This window comes from Lepidochelys kempii, chromosome 1 (assembly GCF_965140265.1).
Source record: "Lepidochelys kempii isolate rLepKem1 chromosome 1, rLepKem1.hap2, whole genome shotgun sequence".
In the NCBI taxonomy this organism is placed as follows: Eukaryota; Metazoa; Chordata; order Testudines; family Cheloniidae; genus Lepidochelys; species Lepidochelys kempii.
The window spans coordinates 161,625,110-161,638,410 of record NC_133256.1 but is presented as its reverse complement, the minus strand read 5'-3'; the positions used below and the strand labels follow the sequence as shown (position 1 = coordinate 161,638,410).

At 40.9% G+C, this 13,301-nt stretch overlaps 1 protein-coding gene across 5 annotated transcripts in view; it reads left to right on the top strand.

The window, feature by feature from the left end:
• The window catches only part of MORC3 (MORC family CW-type zinc finger 3), a 63,409-nt gene that overhangs the window by 26,367 nt on the left and 23,741 nt on the right, over nt 1-13,301 (top strand). For all 5 annotated transcript variants that reach the window (XM_073361161.1, XM_073361170.1, XM_073361150.1 and 2 more), the window contains 4 exons: nt 1,678-1,828; nt 4,173-4,304; nt 4,532-4,651; nt 10,302-10,399. In XM_073361161.1, the coding sequence (XP_073217262.1) occupies nt 1,678-1,828; nt 4,173-4,304; nt 4,532-4,651; nt 10,302-10,399 (501 nt within the window). The remainder of the gene's footprint in view (nt 1-1,677; nt 1,829-4,172; nt 4,305-4,531; nt 4,652-10,301; nt 10,400-13,301) is intronic.

Below are 13,301 nucleotides of genomic sequence, written 5' to 3'. Positions count from 1 at the left end.
TAATTGTTTTTGTTGCTCTCATAGACTTGAAGGTCAGAAAGGACCATCATGATCATCTAGTCTGACCTCCTGTACATTGCAGGCCACAGAACCTGCCCCACCCACCTGGGAAAGAATTCTCTATAGTAACTCAGAGCCCTCCCTATCGCTGGCTGTTGGAGATTTGCTGCTGGCGGTCGTAGATAGGCTACATGCCATTGTAGGCAGTCTCATCATACCATCCCCTCTATAAACTTATCAAGCTCAGTCTTCAAGCCAGTTAGGTTTTTTGCCCCTACTCCTCTCCTTGGAAGGCTGTTCCAGAACTTCAGTTCTCTGATTAGAAACTTTCACCTAATTTCAAGCCTAAACTTGTTGATGGCTAGTTTATATCCTCTTCTCTCCTCTGGGCTTTCTCCAGTTTATCCACATCTTTCCTGAAATGTGGTGTCCAGAACTGGACAAAATGCTCCAGTTGAGGCCTAATCCGCGCAGAGTAGAGCAGAAGAACTATTTCTCGTGTTATGCTTACAATGCTCCTGCTAATACAGGGGTTCCCAAACTTGGTTCATGGCTTGTTCAGGGTAAGCCCCTGGCAGGCCCTGAGGTGCTTTGTTTACCTGAGTATCTGCAGGTACGGCCACTCAGCCCCAGTGACCGTGGTTCGCTGTTCCTGGGCAATGGGAGCTGTGGGAAGTGGTGCGGGCCAGGCTGCGAGTGGCCATACCTGCAGATGCTTAAGTAAACAGTGTCTCACGGCCCTCCAGGCCACAAGCCAAGCCAGAAGCCAAGTTTGGGAACCCCCTGTCCTAATACATCCCGGATTGATGTTTGCGTGTTTTTGTTTGTTTGTTTTTGGCTGCAAGTGTTGTACTGTGGACTCTCATTTAGCTTGTGGTCCACTATAACCCCCAGATCCCTTTTGCACAGTACTCTTTCCTAGGCAGTAATTTCCATTTGGTATGTGTGCAGTTGATCCTTCATAAGTGGAGTACTTTGCATTTGTCCTTACTGAATTTCACTCTGTTTATTTTAGATGATTTCTCCAGTTTGTCCAGATCAGTTTGAATTTTAATCCTATCCTCCAAAGCACTTGCAACCCTTCCCAGCTTGGTATTGTCTGAAAACTTTAAGTGTACTCTCTGCCATTATCTAAATCATTTATGAACATATTGAACAGAACTGGACCCAGGAGGGATCCCTGTGGGACCTCACTTGATATGCCCTTTCAGCTTGACTGATAACTATGGTCTGGGTCTGTAATTCCCCGGGTTGTCTGTATTCCCTTTTTTATAGATTGGCACTGTATTTGCCTTCTTCCAGTCTGGAATCTCTCCCATCTTCCATGAGTTTTTGAAGATAATAGCTAATGACTCAGATATGTCCTAAGACAGCTCCTTGAATATTTTAGGATGTATTTCTGTAGTAGTTTTGTTAGGATTCATTTAGAACAAATGAATGTCATTGCAGTGTTACCTGGTAAATATTAGAGAACTCTGCTTCAAAGATATGTTCCTTTTTAATCAACCGTACTTTAGAATCTCCAGCTGAAATAAGCTTGCCTGCTAAAATCTTCCTATTCCACCCTTCCGTGGTACCCTGCCTTCAGTAATTGTTTTGGGTTATTGGTTTATTTTTAATTTTTTAAATAATTTAATATAAATTTATTTTATTTCTATTTTGGATTGCCTTCCACAGAGATAAAGATGGAGAAACAGAACTCGATTTTGATAAGGATAAATATGACATCAGAATTCCAGAAGATTTAGATGAAGCAACAGGGAAAAGAGGGTATAAAAAACAAGAGAGACAGGACCAGATTGTGCCCGAAAGTGACTATTCACTAAGGGTAAGTATACTGCTTGTTTGTTTTTTAAATAAAGTAATCAGTGACAAATCTGGAAAGTAGGTTAAAATATTTGTTTTCAATGAGAGTGATACTACAGCAGCATTGGCCATAAAATATTTTAAAGACATAGAATCATAGAATATCAGGGTTGGAAGGGACCTCAGGAGGTCATCTAGTCCAACCCCCTGCTCAAAAGCAGGACCAATCCCCAATTAAATCATCCCAGTCAGGGCTTTGTCAAGCCTGACCTTAAAAACTTCTAAGGAAGGAGATTCTACCACCTCCCTAGGTAACGCATTCCAGTGTTTCACCACCCTCCTAGTGAAAAAGTTTTTCCTAATATCCAACCTAAACCTCCCCCACTGCAACTTGAGACCATTACTCCTTGTCCTGTCCTCTTCTACCACTGAGAATAGTCTAGAACCATCCTCTCTGGAACCACCTCTCAGGTAGTTGAAAGCAGCTATCAAATCCCCCCTCATTCTTCTCTTCTGCAGACTAAACAATCCCAGTTCCCTCAGCCTCTCCTCATAAGTCATGTGTTCCAGACCCCTAATCATTTTTGTTGCCCTCCGCTGGACTCTTTCCAATTTATCCACATCCTTCTTGTAGTGTGGGGCCCAAAACTGGACACAGTACTCCAGATGAGGCCTCACCAATGTCGAATAGAGGGGGACGATCATGTCCCTCGATCTGCTCGCTATGCCCCTACTTATACATCCCAAAATGCCATTGGCCTTCTTGGCAACAAGGGCACGCTGCTGACTCATATCCAGCTTCTCGTCCACTGTCACCCCTAGGTCCTTTTCCGCAGAACTGCTGCCTAGCCATTCGGTCCCTAGTCTGTAGCTGTGCATTGGGTTCTTCCGTCCTAAGTGCAGGACCCTGCACTTATCCTTATTGAACCTCATCAGATTCTTTTGGCCCAATCCTCCAATTTGTCTAGGTCCCTCTGTATCCTATACCTGCCCTCCAGCGTATCTACCACTCCTCCTAGTTTAGTATCATCCGCAAATTTGCTGAGAGTGCAATCCACACCATCCTCTAGATCATTTATGAAGATATTGAACAAAAGCGGCCCCAGGACCGACCCCTGGGGCACTCCACTTGACACCAGCTGCCAACTAGACATGGAGCCATTGATCACTACCCATTGAGCCCGACAATCTAGCCAACTTTCTACCCACCTTATAGTGCATTCATCCAGCCCCTACTTCTTTAACTTGCTGACAAGAATACTATCCATTTGCTTTTGCAGTATGTGTCTGTGATGCTTCCCCAGAGTGCATCTCAGCTTCTCCAGGATTGTGAGGCACCTATCTATAACCTGCCCTTAGTGTGAGGAAGCCTTGTTGCTGTGTGTCAGCTCCCTGACTCTGCCAGTCATGGGCAACACAAGCACTCCCTTCTCAGCCTATGCTTGCTCCACTGTCTCTCTGCAGGTCAGTGATAGATATGGTCCAACCTCCAAGCCCTTGAATGTCTTCCTAGTACCCAGCCCCTGTTCCACTGGAAATACTCAATATTCACAGATTTGGTGCTTCCAGTTGCAGTATACTGCAGTTTCTAGTTTTCCCTCAGATCGCTGCTCTCTTTAACAGACAGCACTTAGATATGTTTATAGTGAAAGCAAGAAAAAGTGTATTTAACAAAGGAAAGAGATTTAAGTGATAAGTAGAAGTATTGGAAACAAATGGTTACATATAAAATAAAATAATGCTTTTAGAATCTAGACTTTAACTATTTAGGCTAGAATCTAGACTAATTTAATGCCTTGTAAAGCAAAGTTCACCCCAAAGACCTTTCACTATTTTTCAACCAAGCCTGGGGTGATCCTTTTTGCATGAGGCAAGCCATACTATCAGCTTGTCTCCTCAGTGAAGGAATTGTCTGTCTTCTTTCCGCCACTTGATAACCTGCCTGTGGCCTGCCCCTGTTGCAAGAGCAGGATTCAGCCCAGAGAGGACAGGGAGAGGTATCATGCAGCATCTAAGCAGCAGCAACCCTGAGGCCTGGGCTCCACACATCCTAGCACTTCTGTCCCTAACTGTAGCCCTGCAAACCTGCCTGCGCCTGGGTCTTTCCATGTGGAATGACAGTGCTGGGAGCCTGTGGAGCTGCAGGCAGCAAAAGTCAATAAGCAGCAAGTGTGTTGCCAATATCCAGACCAATTCCAATTCTAGTCAATTGGATGGTTTCAGTTCCAGGCAAAATGTTTAACAGGAAGTAGTTATCAGGGTTGTTATTAAGCAGCATTTACTCTATATAGAGAGAGGATGTATTATAAACCATTCATGTTGGTTTGGTTTGGCTTGCGTAATAGAAATTACCATGTGTTTTGCAGGCTTACAGCAGTATTTTGTATTTGAAGCCAAGAATGCAAATCATTATCAGAGGACAAAAAGTGAAAACGCAGCTGATTTCCAAAAGTCTTGCATACATTGAACGCGATATTTATAGACCAAAATTTTTGGCTGTATCCTTTACTGATACGTACATCATTGCATGCTGAATGGGAAGACATGATGTAAGTACGCTGTCAATTCTGTGACAAAATGTGGTGCAGATATCCCTTAAGATGCTATACCAAACCTGGGGGCTGATGGAATTGTTCCAGTTTGAAAGTATTGGCTCATTTTTGAATGAACTTTCAGTATGAAGAAACTCTTGGTGATCAAATTATCCTTAACATCCAAAAACAAGGCTAAAACTGTAAGAATCACCTTTGGATTTAACTGCAGAAACAAAGACCATTATGGAATAATGATGTATCACAAAAACAGACTCATCAAAGCTTATGAAAGGGTTGGCTGTCAATTAAAGGTAAGAATTTAACCTTGAAAAAGTTAATATTTGTGAATTAGAAACTAGTTTAATTCAAAACAGTTTACCTAATTTGTTGTATTGAGAACTATAATAGTAATAAAATACTGATTTTTAAGAAATGTTATATTTTGATGTAGCTTTTGTAATATCTTTGGTTTCTGTAGTGTCAATGCATCAGTTTAATACTGAAAGTTGTACTAAGAACTTCATGATAAATGCTTGCTTTAGTACTAAACGTGGTGTACAAAGTGTAGGCAAGAATATGTCACTTTTAGGAGAAAGGAGGGACTCGAGAATCATAGAAATGTAGGGCTGGAAGGGACCTCGAAGTAATCAGTCCCAGCTCCTGGTGCTGAGTCAGGTCCAAGTAAACCTAGCCCATCCATGACAAGTTAGTCAATCTGTTCTTAAACATCCAGTAATAGGGATTCACAACCTTCCCTATACCAGAGGTTTAACTAACCTTGTAGACAAAAAGTTTTTCATAATATTTAACCTAAACTCCCTTGCTTTTAGTTCAAGCCCATTGCGTCTTACCCTGCTTTCAGTGGACGTGAACAATTGATTTATCCTCTTTATAACAGCCTTTAACATACCTGAAGACTTCTCAAGTCCCCCCATAATCTTCTTTCCTCAAGAAGACATGTCTAGTTCTTTTAACCTTTCCTTATGATAAAAGGTTTTAGAACCTATTTTTTGTTGTTCTCCTCTGGACACTCTCTCCAATTTGTCCACATCTTTTCTAAAGTGTAGCACCTAGAATTGGACGCAGTACTCCAGCTGAAGCCTCCCCAGTGCCAAGTAGAGTGAGACAGTTACCTCCTGTCTCTCTTACGTACAACGCTGCTGTTTATACACCCCAGGTTATTAGCGTTTTTCACAATTGTATCACATTGTTGACTGATACTCAGTTTGTGATCCACTACAACTCCCAGATCTTTTTCTGCAGTACTACTGCCTTGCTATTTATTCCCCACTTTTGTAGTTGTGCGTTTGATTTCTCCTTTCTAAGTGTAAGGTACTTTGCACTTGTCTTTATTGAATGTCGTCTTGTGTGATTTCAGACCAATTCTCCAATTTGTTATGGTAATTTTGAATTCTAATCCTGTCCTCCAGAGTGCTTACAAACCCTCCTAGCTTGCTGTCATGATTGTTTTATAAGCATACTGTCCACTCCATTATCCAAGTCATTAATGAAAAATTGAATTGGACCAGACCCAAGACTGACACTTGTAGGACACTACTAGATATCTCCTTCCCATCTGACAGAGGACCACTGATAACTACTCATTGAGTATGGTCTTTCAACCACTTCTGCGCCCACCTTACAGTAATTTCATGTAGATCCCATTTTCCTAGTTAGCTTGCGAGAATGGTCATATGGGACTGTGTCAAAAGCCTTAATAAAATCAAGTGATATCGCATCTACTACTCTTCCCCCCCTCCCTTCCCCAATCCACGAGGCTAACAACCCTGTCAAAGAAGGAAATTAAGTTGGTTTGACATGATTAGTTCTTGATAAATCCATGTTGGCGATTACCCTCCCTCCATGTGATCCCACCCTCCATGTGATCTTGAAGATAATTGTTAATGATTCAGAGATTGCTTCAGCTAGTAACTTAAGTACCCTTCGGATGAATTTCATAAAGCCCTCTGACTTGAATACATCTAACATATCTAAATATTCATTAACTTGTTCTTTCCCTGTGTTGGCTTGTATTCGTACCCCTTGTTAATATTAGTTGTGTTGTATCAACCTTTTTAGTGAAGGTTGAAGCAAAATAGGCATCTCAGCCTTCTCTGCCAAGTAGAGGACCTACACTTTCCTTGGTCTTTCTCTTAATGTATTTAAAGAACCTCTTAGCCTTCTATACCTCTCGCTAGGTGTAATGCATTTTGTCTCTTAGCGTTTCTGATTTTCTCCCTATATGCTTGATGAATTGCTAAGTACAAAAGAATACCACAAAGTTCCCACTTTTTTGTAGGATTCTTTTTTGATTTTTTCAGATGATTCAAGAGTTCCTGATGGAGCCATGTTGACCCCTTACTATAGTCCTCTTTCCTGCATACTAGGATAGCTTGAAGTTGTGCCTTTAATATGATCTTCTTGAGAAACTGCCAGTTCTCTTTTAGCCCTTAGATTTTCTTCCTGGGGGATGTTACCTACCAGTTCTCATAGTGTGTTTAAAATATCCCCCCTCCCCCTTTTTTTTTTTTTTTTTTTTTTAAAAAAGTCCATTGTCCTTATAGAATCATAGAAATTTAGTGCTGGAAGGGACCTCAAAGTCATCAAGTCCAGCCCCCTATGCTGTGCCAGGACCAAGTAAACCTAGACCATCCCTGACAGGTGTTTGTCCAACTTGTTTTTAAAAGCTTCCAATGATGGGGACTCCTTGAAAGGCTATTCCACTGTGTAACTTCCTTTTGTAGTTAGAAAGCTTTTCCTATCTCTCTTGCTGCAGATTAAGCCCATTACTATTTGTCCTACCTTCAGTGGACATGGAGAACAATTGATCACTGTCCTCTTTTTATAACAGCACTTAACATAATTGAAGACTCTCTCAGGTCTGGCCCCTTCCTTTCTCTTCTCTTCCCCTTCCCCGCCCCCTTTCTCATGACTAAACATGCCCAGTTTTTTAGCCTTTCCTTATAGGTCAGGTTTTCTAAACCTTTTTATCATTTTTTTTGTTGCTCTCTTGTGGACTCTTCCCAATTTGTCCACATCTTTTCCAAAGTATGGTGCTCAGAATTTGACACATTACTCCAGTTGGGGCCTCACCAGTGCCGAGTAGAGTGGGATAATTACCTCCTGTGTCTTGCATGCAACAGTCCTGTTAATACACCCCAGAATCATATTTACCTTTTTTGCAGCTGCATCACATTGTCAACTCAGTTTGTGGTCCACTGTAACCCTAAGATCCTTTTCAGCAGTACTACTACCTAGATAGTCCCCGTTTTGTAGTTGTGGTTTGATTTTTTTTCTTCCTAAATGCAGTACTTTGTACTTGTCTTTATTGAATTTCATCTTGTTGAATTCAGATCAATTCTTCAATTTGTCAAGCTCATTTTGAATTTTAAACCTGTCCTCCAACGTACTTACAACCCACTCCAGCTTGGTGGTGTCTGCTGATTTTATAAGCATACCCTCTACTCTATTATCCAAGTCATTAATGAAAATATTGAATAGTACCAGACCTAGGACTGACCCCTTTGGGATCCCAGTAATTATTCCCTCCTAATTTGACAGCAAACTGGATAACATTTGGGTACAGTCTTTCAACCAGTTTTGCGCCCACCTTACAGTAATTTCATCTAGACCACATTTCCCTGCTTTGCTTATGAGAATGTCATGTGGAACTGTGTCAAAGGCTTTACTGAAATCAAGGTATATCATGTCTACTGTGTTCCTCCATCCACTAGGTCAGTAGTCCTATCAAAGAAGGAAATTTAAGTCAGTTTAGCATGATTTGTTCTGGCAAATCCATGCTGACTCTTCCATATAACCCTGTTCTCCTTCAAGTGCTTACAAATTGACTGTTTTAATAATTGCTCCAGTATCTCTGCAGGTATTGAAGTTATGCTGACAGGTCTATAATTCTCCAGGTCCTCTTTGGTTTCCCTTTTTTAAAAATAGGTACTACATTTGTCCTTCTCCAGGCTTCTGGGACCTCTCCTGTCCTCCAGGAGTTCTCAGAGATAATTGCTAAGAGCTCTGAGATGGCTTCAGCTGGTAGCTTAAGTACTCTAGCATGAATTTCAGCAGGCCCTGCTGACTTGAAATACATCTAACTTATCTAAATATTTGTTAACCTGTTCTCTTTCTATTTTCGTTTGCATTCCTTCCCACTGGGTGTCGATATTAATTGTGTTGAGTATCTGGTGGTCATTAACCTTTTTAATGAAGACTGCAACACAATAGGCATTAAGCACCTTAGCTCTGTTGATGTCATCAGTTATTAGCTCTCCTTCTCCGCTAAGTAGAGGACCCACACTTTTCATAGTCTTTCTCTTGGTCCTAAGGGATTTAAAGAACCTCCTCTTATTCCCTTTTATGTGCCTTGCCAGGTGTAACTCATTTTGTGCCTTGCCCTTTCTGATTTTTGTTTCTACGTACTTATGCTGTTCTTTAGTACTCCTCCTTATCTATTTGACCATGTTTCCGCGTTTTGTAGAATTCCTTTTTGATTTTCAGGTCTTTAAAGAGCTCCTGATGGAGCCTTTTTGGCCTCTTCCGAAGGAAAGATAGAATAGTTTGCAGTTATGCCTTTAATATTGTCACCTTGAGGGAACTGCCTGCTGTCCTGAACTAATTTTTCCCTTAGATTTTCTTCCCATTGGACTTTACCTATGAGTTCTTGGAGTGTGTGTGTTTGCTTTTTTGCTAACCAATGGAGTATTTTAAAATGCTGAATATGTATTTGAGGGAGGTGTGAGGTGAGAAATAGAAACAACAAATAATTGCCAAGTTAAGTTATTAGCTACTGAGTATTCTATAATAGTAATATCTGAAAGAGAAGTTTTATATATTGTTGTCTACATCAAAGATCCTTTGAAGTTGGAATTTTCCCTTACCTTTTTATGTCCTTATTCTGCTGCCTTTGCTCCTTCCTTTCTTTAGAATGATGAAATCAGCGTTTCATGGTCACTTTCACCCAAATTGCTTTCTGCCTTCAGATTCACAATCAATTTCTCCCTATTGGTCAGAATCAGGTCGAAAATGATTGTCCCCATAGTTACTTCCTCCACTTTCTGAAACAAAATTTGTCCCTGATACATTTCCAAGAACTTATTGGACATTTTTTGCTTTGCCTGTATTACTTTTCCAACAGATGTTTGGGTTGTTCACGTCTCCCCATTAGTACCAGATGTGTTTTTGATATTTGTTTTGTTTTAGAAGTGCCTCATCCACTTCTTCCTCCTGATTTGATGGGCTATAATATACCCATACCATGATGCTACCCTTATTTTTCCTTGGGTTATCTTTACTGAGAAACTTTAAACCTGTCTGCCTCTCACCACCTTCTGGACCTCAGAACAAGCGTATATATTCTTGATGTATAATGCTACATCACCTGCCTGTCCTTCTTGAACAGATTATACCCCTCTATACCAATAGTCCAGTCATAAGATTTATCCCAAGTCTTTGTGATAGTTTAGCTTATGTACTAATTATTCCCCATACTCCTTGCATTTGTGTATAGACATCTGAGATGTTGAGCAGATTCCCCCACTGATTTCCCTCTTGTTGCTCCTGTGACCCTATTGTCATTTTGCATGTCTTCCTCCCTTCCTCCGAATTTCTAGCCCTCTGTTAACATGGGTTTTTTATGCTTACCTATGAGCTTTTGTCACCTGCCCACTCTGGACCTATTTTAAAGCCTTCCTTTATCCACATTGGATATGTTTTCACCCATGATAGGTACAAAATACAAGACAATTCCATTTTTTTTCCCCAAGAGGAACTACATGTCAAAATTTAATTTTGTAATTTCAGCTCAAGAGGCTTGTAAACTTTTCCAACAAACGTGTTGCTAAATTGAATATATTTTGTAAAATCCAAACTATCAATTGTTTTCTCTTTGTAGATAGGAATGTTTCAGTATAAAAGTTGGCATCTTTTTCTAATTTCTATATTAATCTTTTACAGGCAAACAACATGGGTGTTGGTGTAGTTGGGGTTATAGAATGTAACTTCCTAAAACCAACTCATAATAAACAAGATTTTGATTATACCAATGAATACAGGTGAATATATGTATTTTATCTAGACATATTATAAAATGGGTTTACAGTAGGTGCATTAAATACTTTTCATAGCATGCTATTTTCTTAGCTATAAAATGTCAGGTTTTTTTCCCCTAAGTATTGCATAAGTACTTTGTAATCTGAAATTGTCATGAAATACTACCACCACTTTGGACAGTAATAGCTACCAAATTGAAAACAAAGATAGTTAATTCTGTTTTAAAAAGTTACTTTATCTTTCAAACACCTACATGCTTCTCTCTTTAAATGCATCTTTCTATGGATAGAGTTAACTGGCTGAAAAGCTGAATTCATATGCTAACCAGTGGAGTATTTAAAATGCTGAATGTGTATTTGAGGGAAAAGTGAGGTGGGAAATAGAAACAACAAATAATTGCCAAGTAAATTGTGTGTTCTTTAATACTAATATCTGCAAGAAAAGTTTTATATATTGTCATCTACATCTGAAGATACTTTGGAGTTGCTATTTTTCCTTGTTTTTTACATGCAAAGATAATTAAGTAATTGGCTTACTGGAGAGTATATTTAAGGAGTCTCAAAATTAATGCTCTAGTTAAAGCTGTAAATTAGTAATTTGTCCATTTTTTAATAATAAAGGTTGACTCCTCCTTTTTAAAATTCGGAGATACAGCTTTCCTGTTTCTCTGGTAGGCTGAGCAATATCAATCACCTGTAACCGAAGGAACTGGATAGGTCACGAGACTGGAAATTCTGTTAAATCTTAGATTTGGCAGATGAACCATAAAGTAAGCAGCTCAGATTTCTCAGTCGGTTAGGGTTGTGGTAACAAACTGGGATTTGGAGCTGCTCTGTAATAGTTTATGAATAGTGCATGTTGACCTGATTGGGATGTTTTGTATGAATACAGTGGTTTAGTATAATGTGTGGGTGGATGGAGAACAAGCAGGAAGGGAAAGAATGACTCAAAATAAGCCACTTGTCTCGAAACTAGTCAAGTGTTTGACAATTCCAGGACAGAAAAAGGCTTTTGATCAATGGGATCTAAACTCAAAAAGAACACTCTTTCAAGAGGGAGGATAGCTGTTTAGGGGAACCAGACTAAACTCCCGGATCCTTCTGAGGGTATCTGAAGAAGTTAGGCCTGCTTAGGTTACTTTAAGGGAAGTACAGGTACCTGAACTCACTTGGACCTGTTAAGTACAATTGATCCACAGTATACTGTAGCCCAGGGCCTGGTCTCAAGAATGGGAGAATTGCAGAATCCCACCTGTTGACAAAAAGTAGACAATCGTTTGATTATACTCACGATTTGTTCTTAAATGTTCAAGGTACCAAATAACCAAACTTACCCAAATTTATTGTTTAAACACAAAGCCGTATGGGAAGGAGACATATGTGCCTTCTTTCTGGGAAGCAGTTCTTGCACAGAAAATGTGCTGCTAAGATAGCTTATCACAGGAGGAGGCAAACTTTTTGGCCTGAGGGCTGCATCGGGTTTCGAAAATTGTATGGAGGGCTGGTTAGGGGAGGGGGGCGTGGCCCAGCCCCCACTCCCTATCCGTGTCCTCCTCCCCCCCACCCCCTGTTTCTCATCCCCTGACAGCGCACCTCCCTGTTCCCCGATGGCACACTCCCCTCCCCCCACCCCCCGACTCCTGCCCCATCCAACCACCCCTCCTTTGTCTTCTGACCACCCACGGAACCCCTGCCCCCATTCAACCACCCTGTTCCCTGCCCTCTAACCACCCCGACCCCTATCTACCCCCCTGGCCACCCTCTTGAACTCCCCTGCCCTCTGTCCAACCCGCCCTGCTCCCTGCCCCCTTACCACACAGCACAGAGCACCAGGTCAGGCTGGGCTCTGCAACCGTTCTGCCCTAGGAGCTCGCTGTGCCAGCAGTGTAGTAAGCTGAGGCTGTGGGGGAGGGGGAACAGCGAGAGAGGGGCCAGAGGTGAGTCTCCCAGGCCAGGGGCTTAGGGTCTGGGCAGGAGGGTCCAGCGGGCCGGATGTGTCCCGCGGGCCATAGTTTGCCTACCTCTGGCTTATCAGATAATAATACTTGTAGTATGATTTTACAAGTTGCAAAGCTTTGTAACACATCACTAAAATCCAATCCATTGGTTTGTAACAGTTCTTTAATTCGTTTTGTTCTATTATTTTCTTATTTCTGATTTGGCTAGTACTTTCCAACCCCAGTTGAGTGTAGAGGTACATCCCAATCTGTGCTAGGACCCACCACTCTTTGTATTTTAGCTTAACAGGCTTCCTATTTTCTAATGGCAAGGCTGACTACAGCTTTGCAAAACGTTGTGCTCTTGTGAACAGAATTGTGGGGAGAGCATGATGTATTCAGTTTACATATACAAAAAGTGTTGGGAAGTTATGTTAACAAACTGTGCTGATAATACCCGTTAATGGGATGTATGCAATCTCTAATATATAATATAGACAAACTATATATAATATAGAGGAACACACCATAAGGTAAGTAAAGGGACAAGGCCTAACACATGAGGGGGTTGCATTCAGAGAGACCAGACTGGGAACAGAGATTCGGGTAACCCTTATGTACAATGGCAGTAGCGTTCTCAACTTTTATCTAAAATTGTGCTTATTGTATTTATTAAACAGTGGAGGTGTATATATTTTCTCTCATTTGAAGAGAGTTTGGGAGACTTGAGAAATAATTCAGTTAACTGAGGTGAATGGTAAATATTTAGTGAAAAATATTGAAATAAATGTAATACACAAGTACAATTTTATATGAACATTAGTGATATCTTACCTGCCCTTCCCCCCACCACCTTTCCAAAGACACCTAGCTTTTGTACATCTGCTCCAATCACCCTATGAAGTCTGCTTTCCTTGTCCTCCCTTAGGCTTCAACCCTGCAACTGAATATGCTCCTGAAAACCTGTC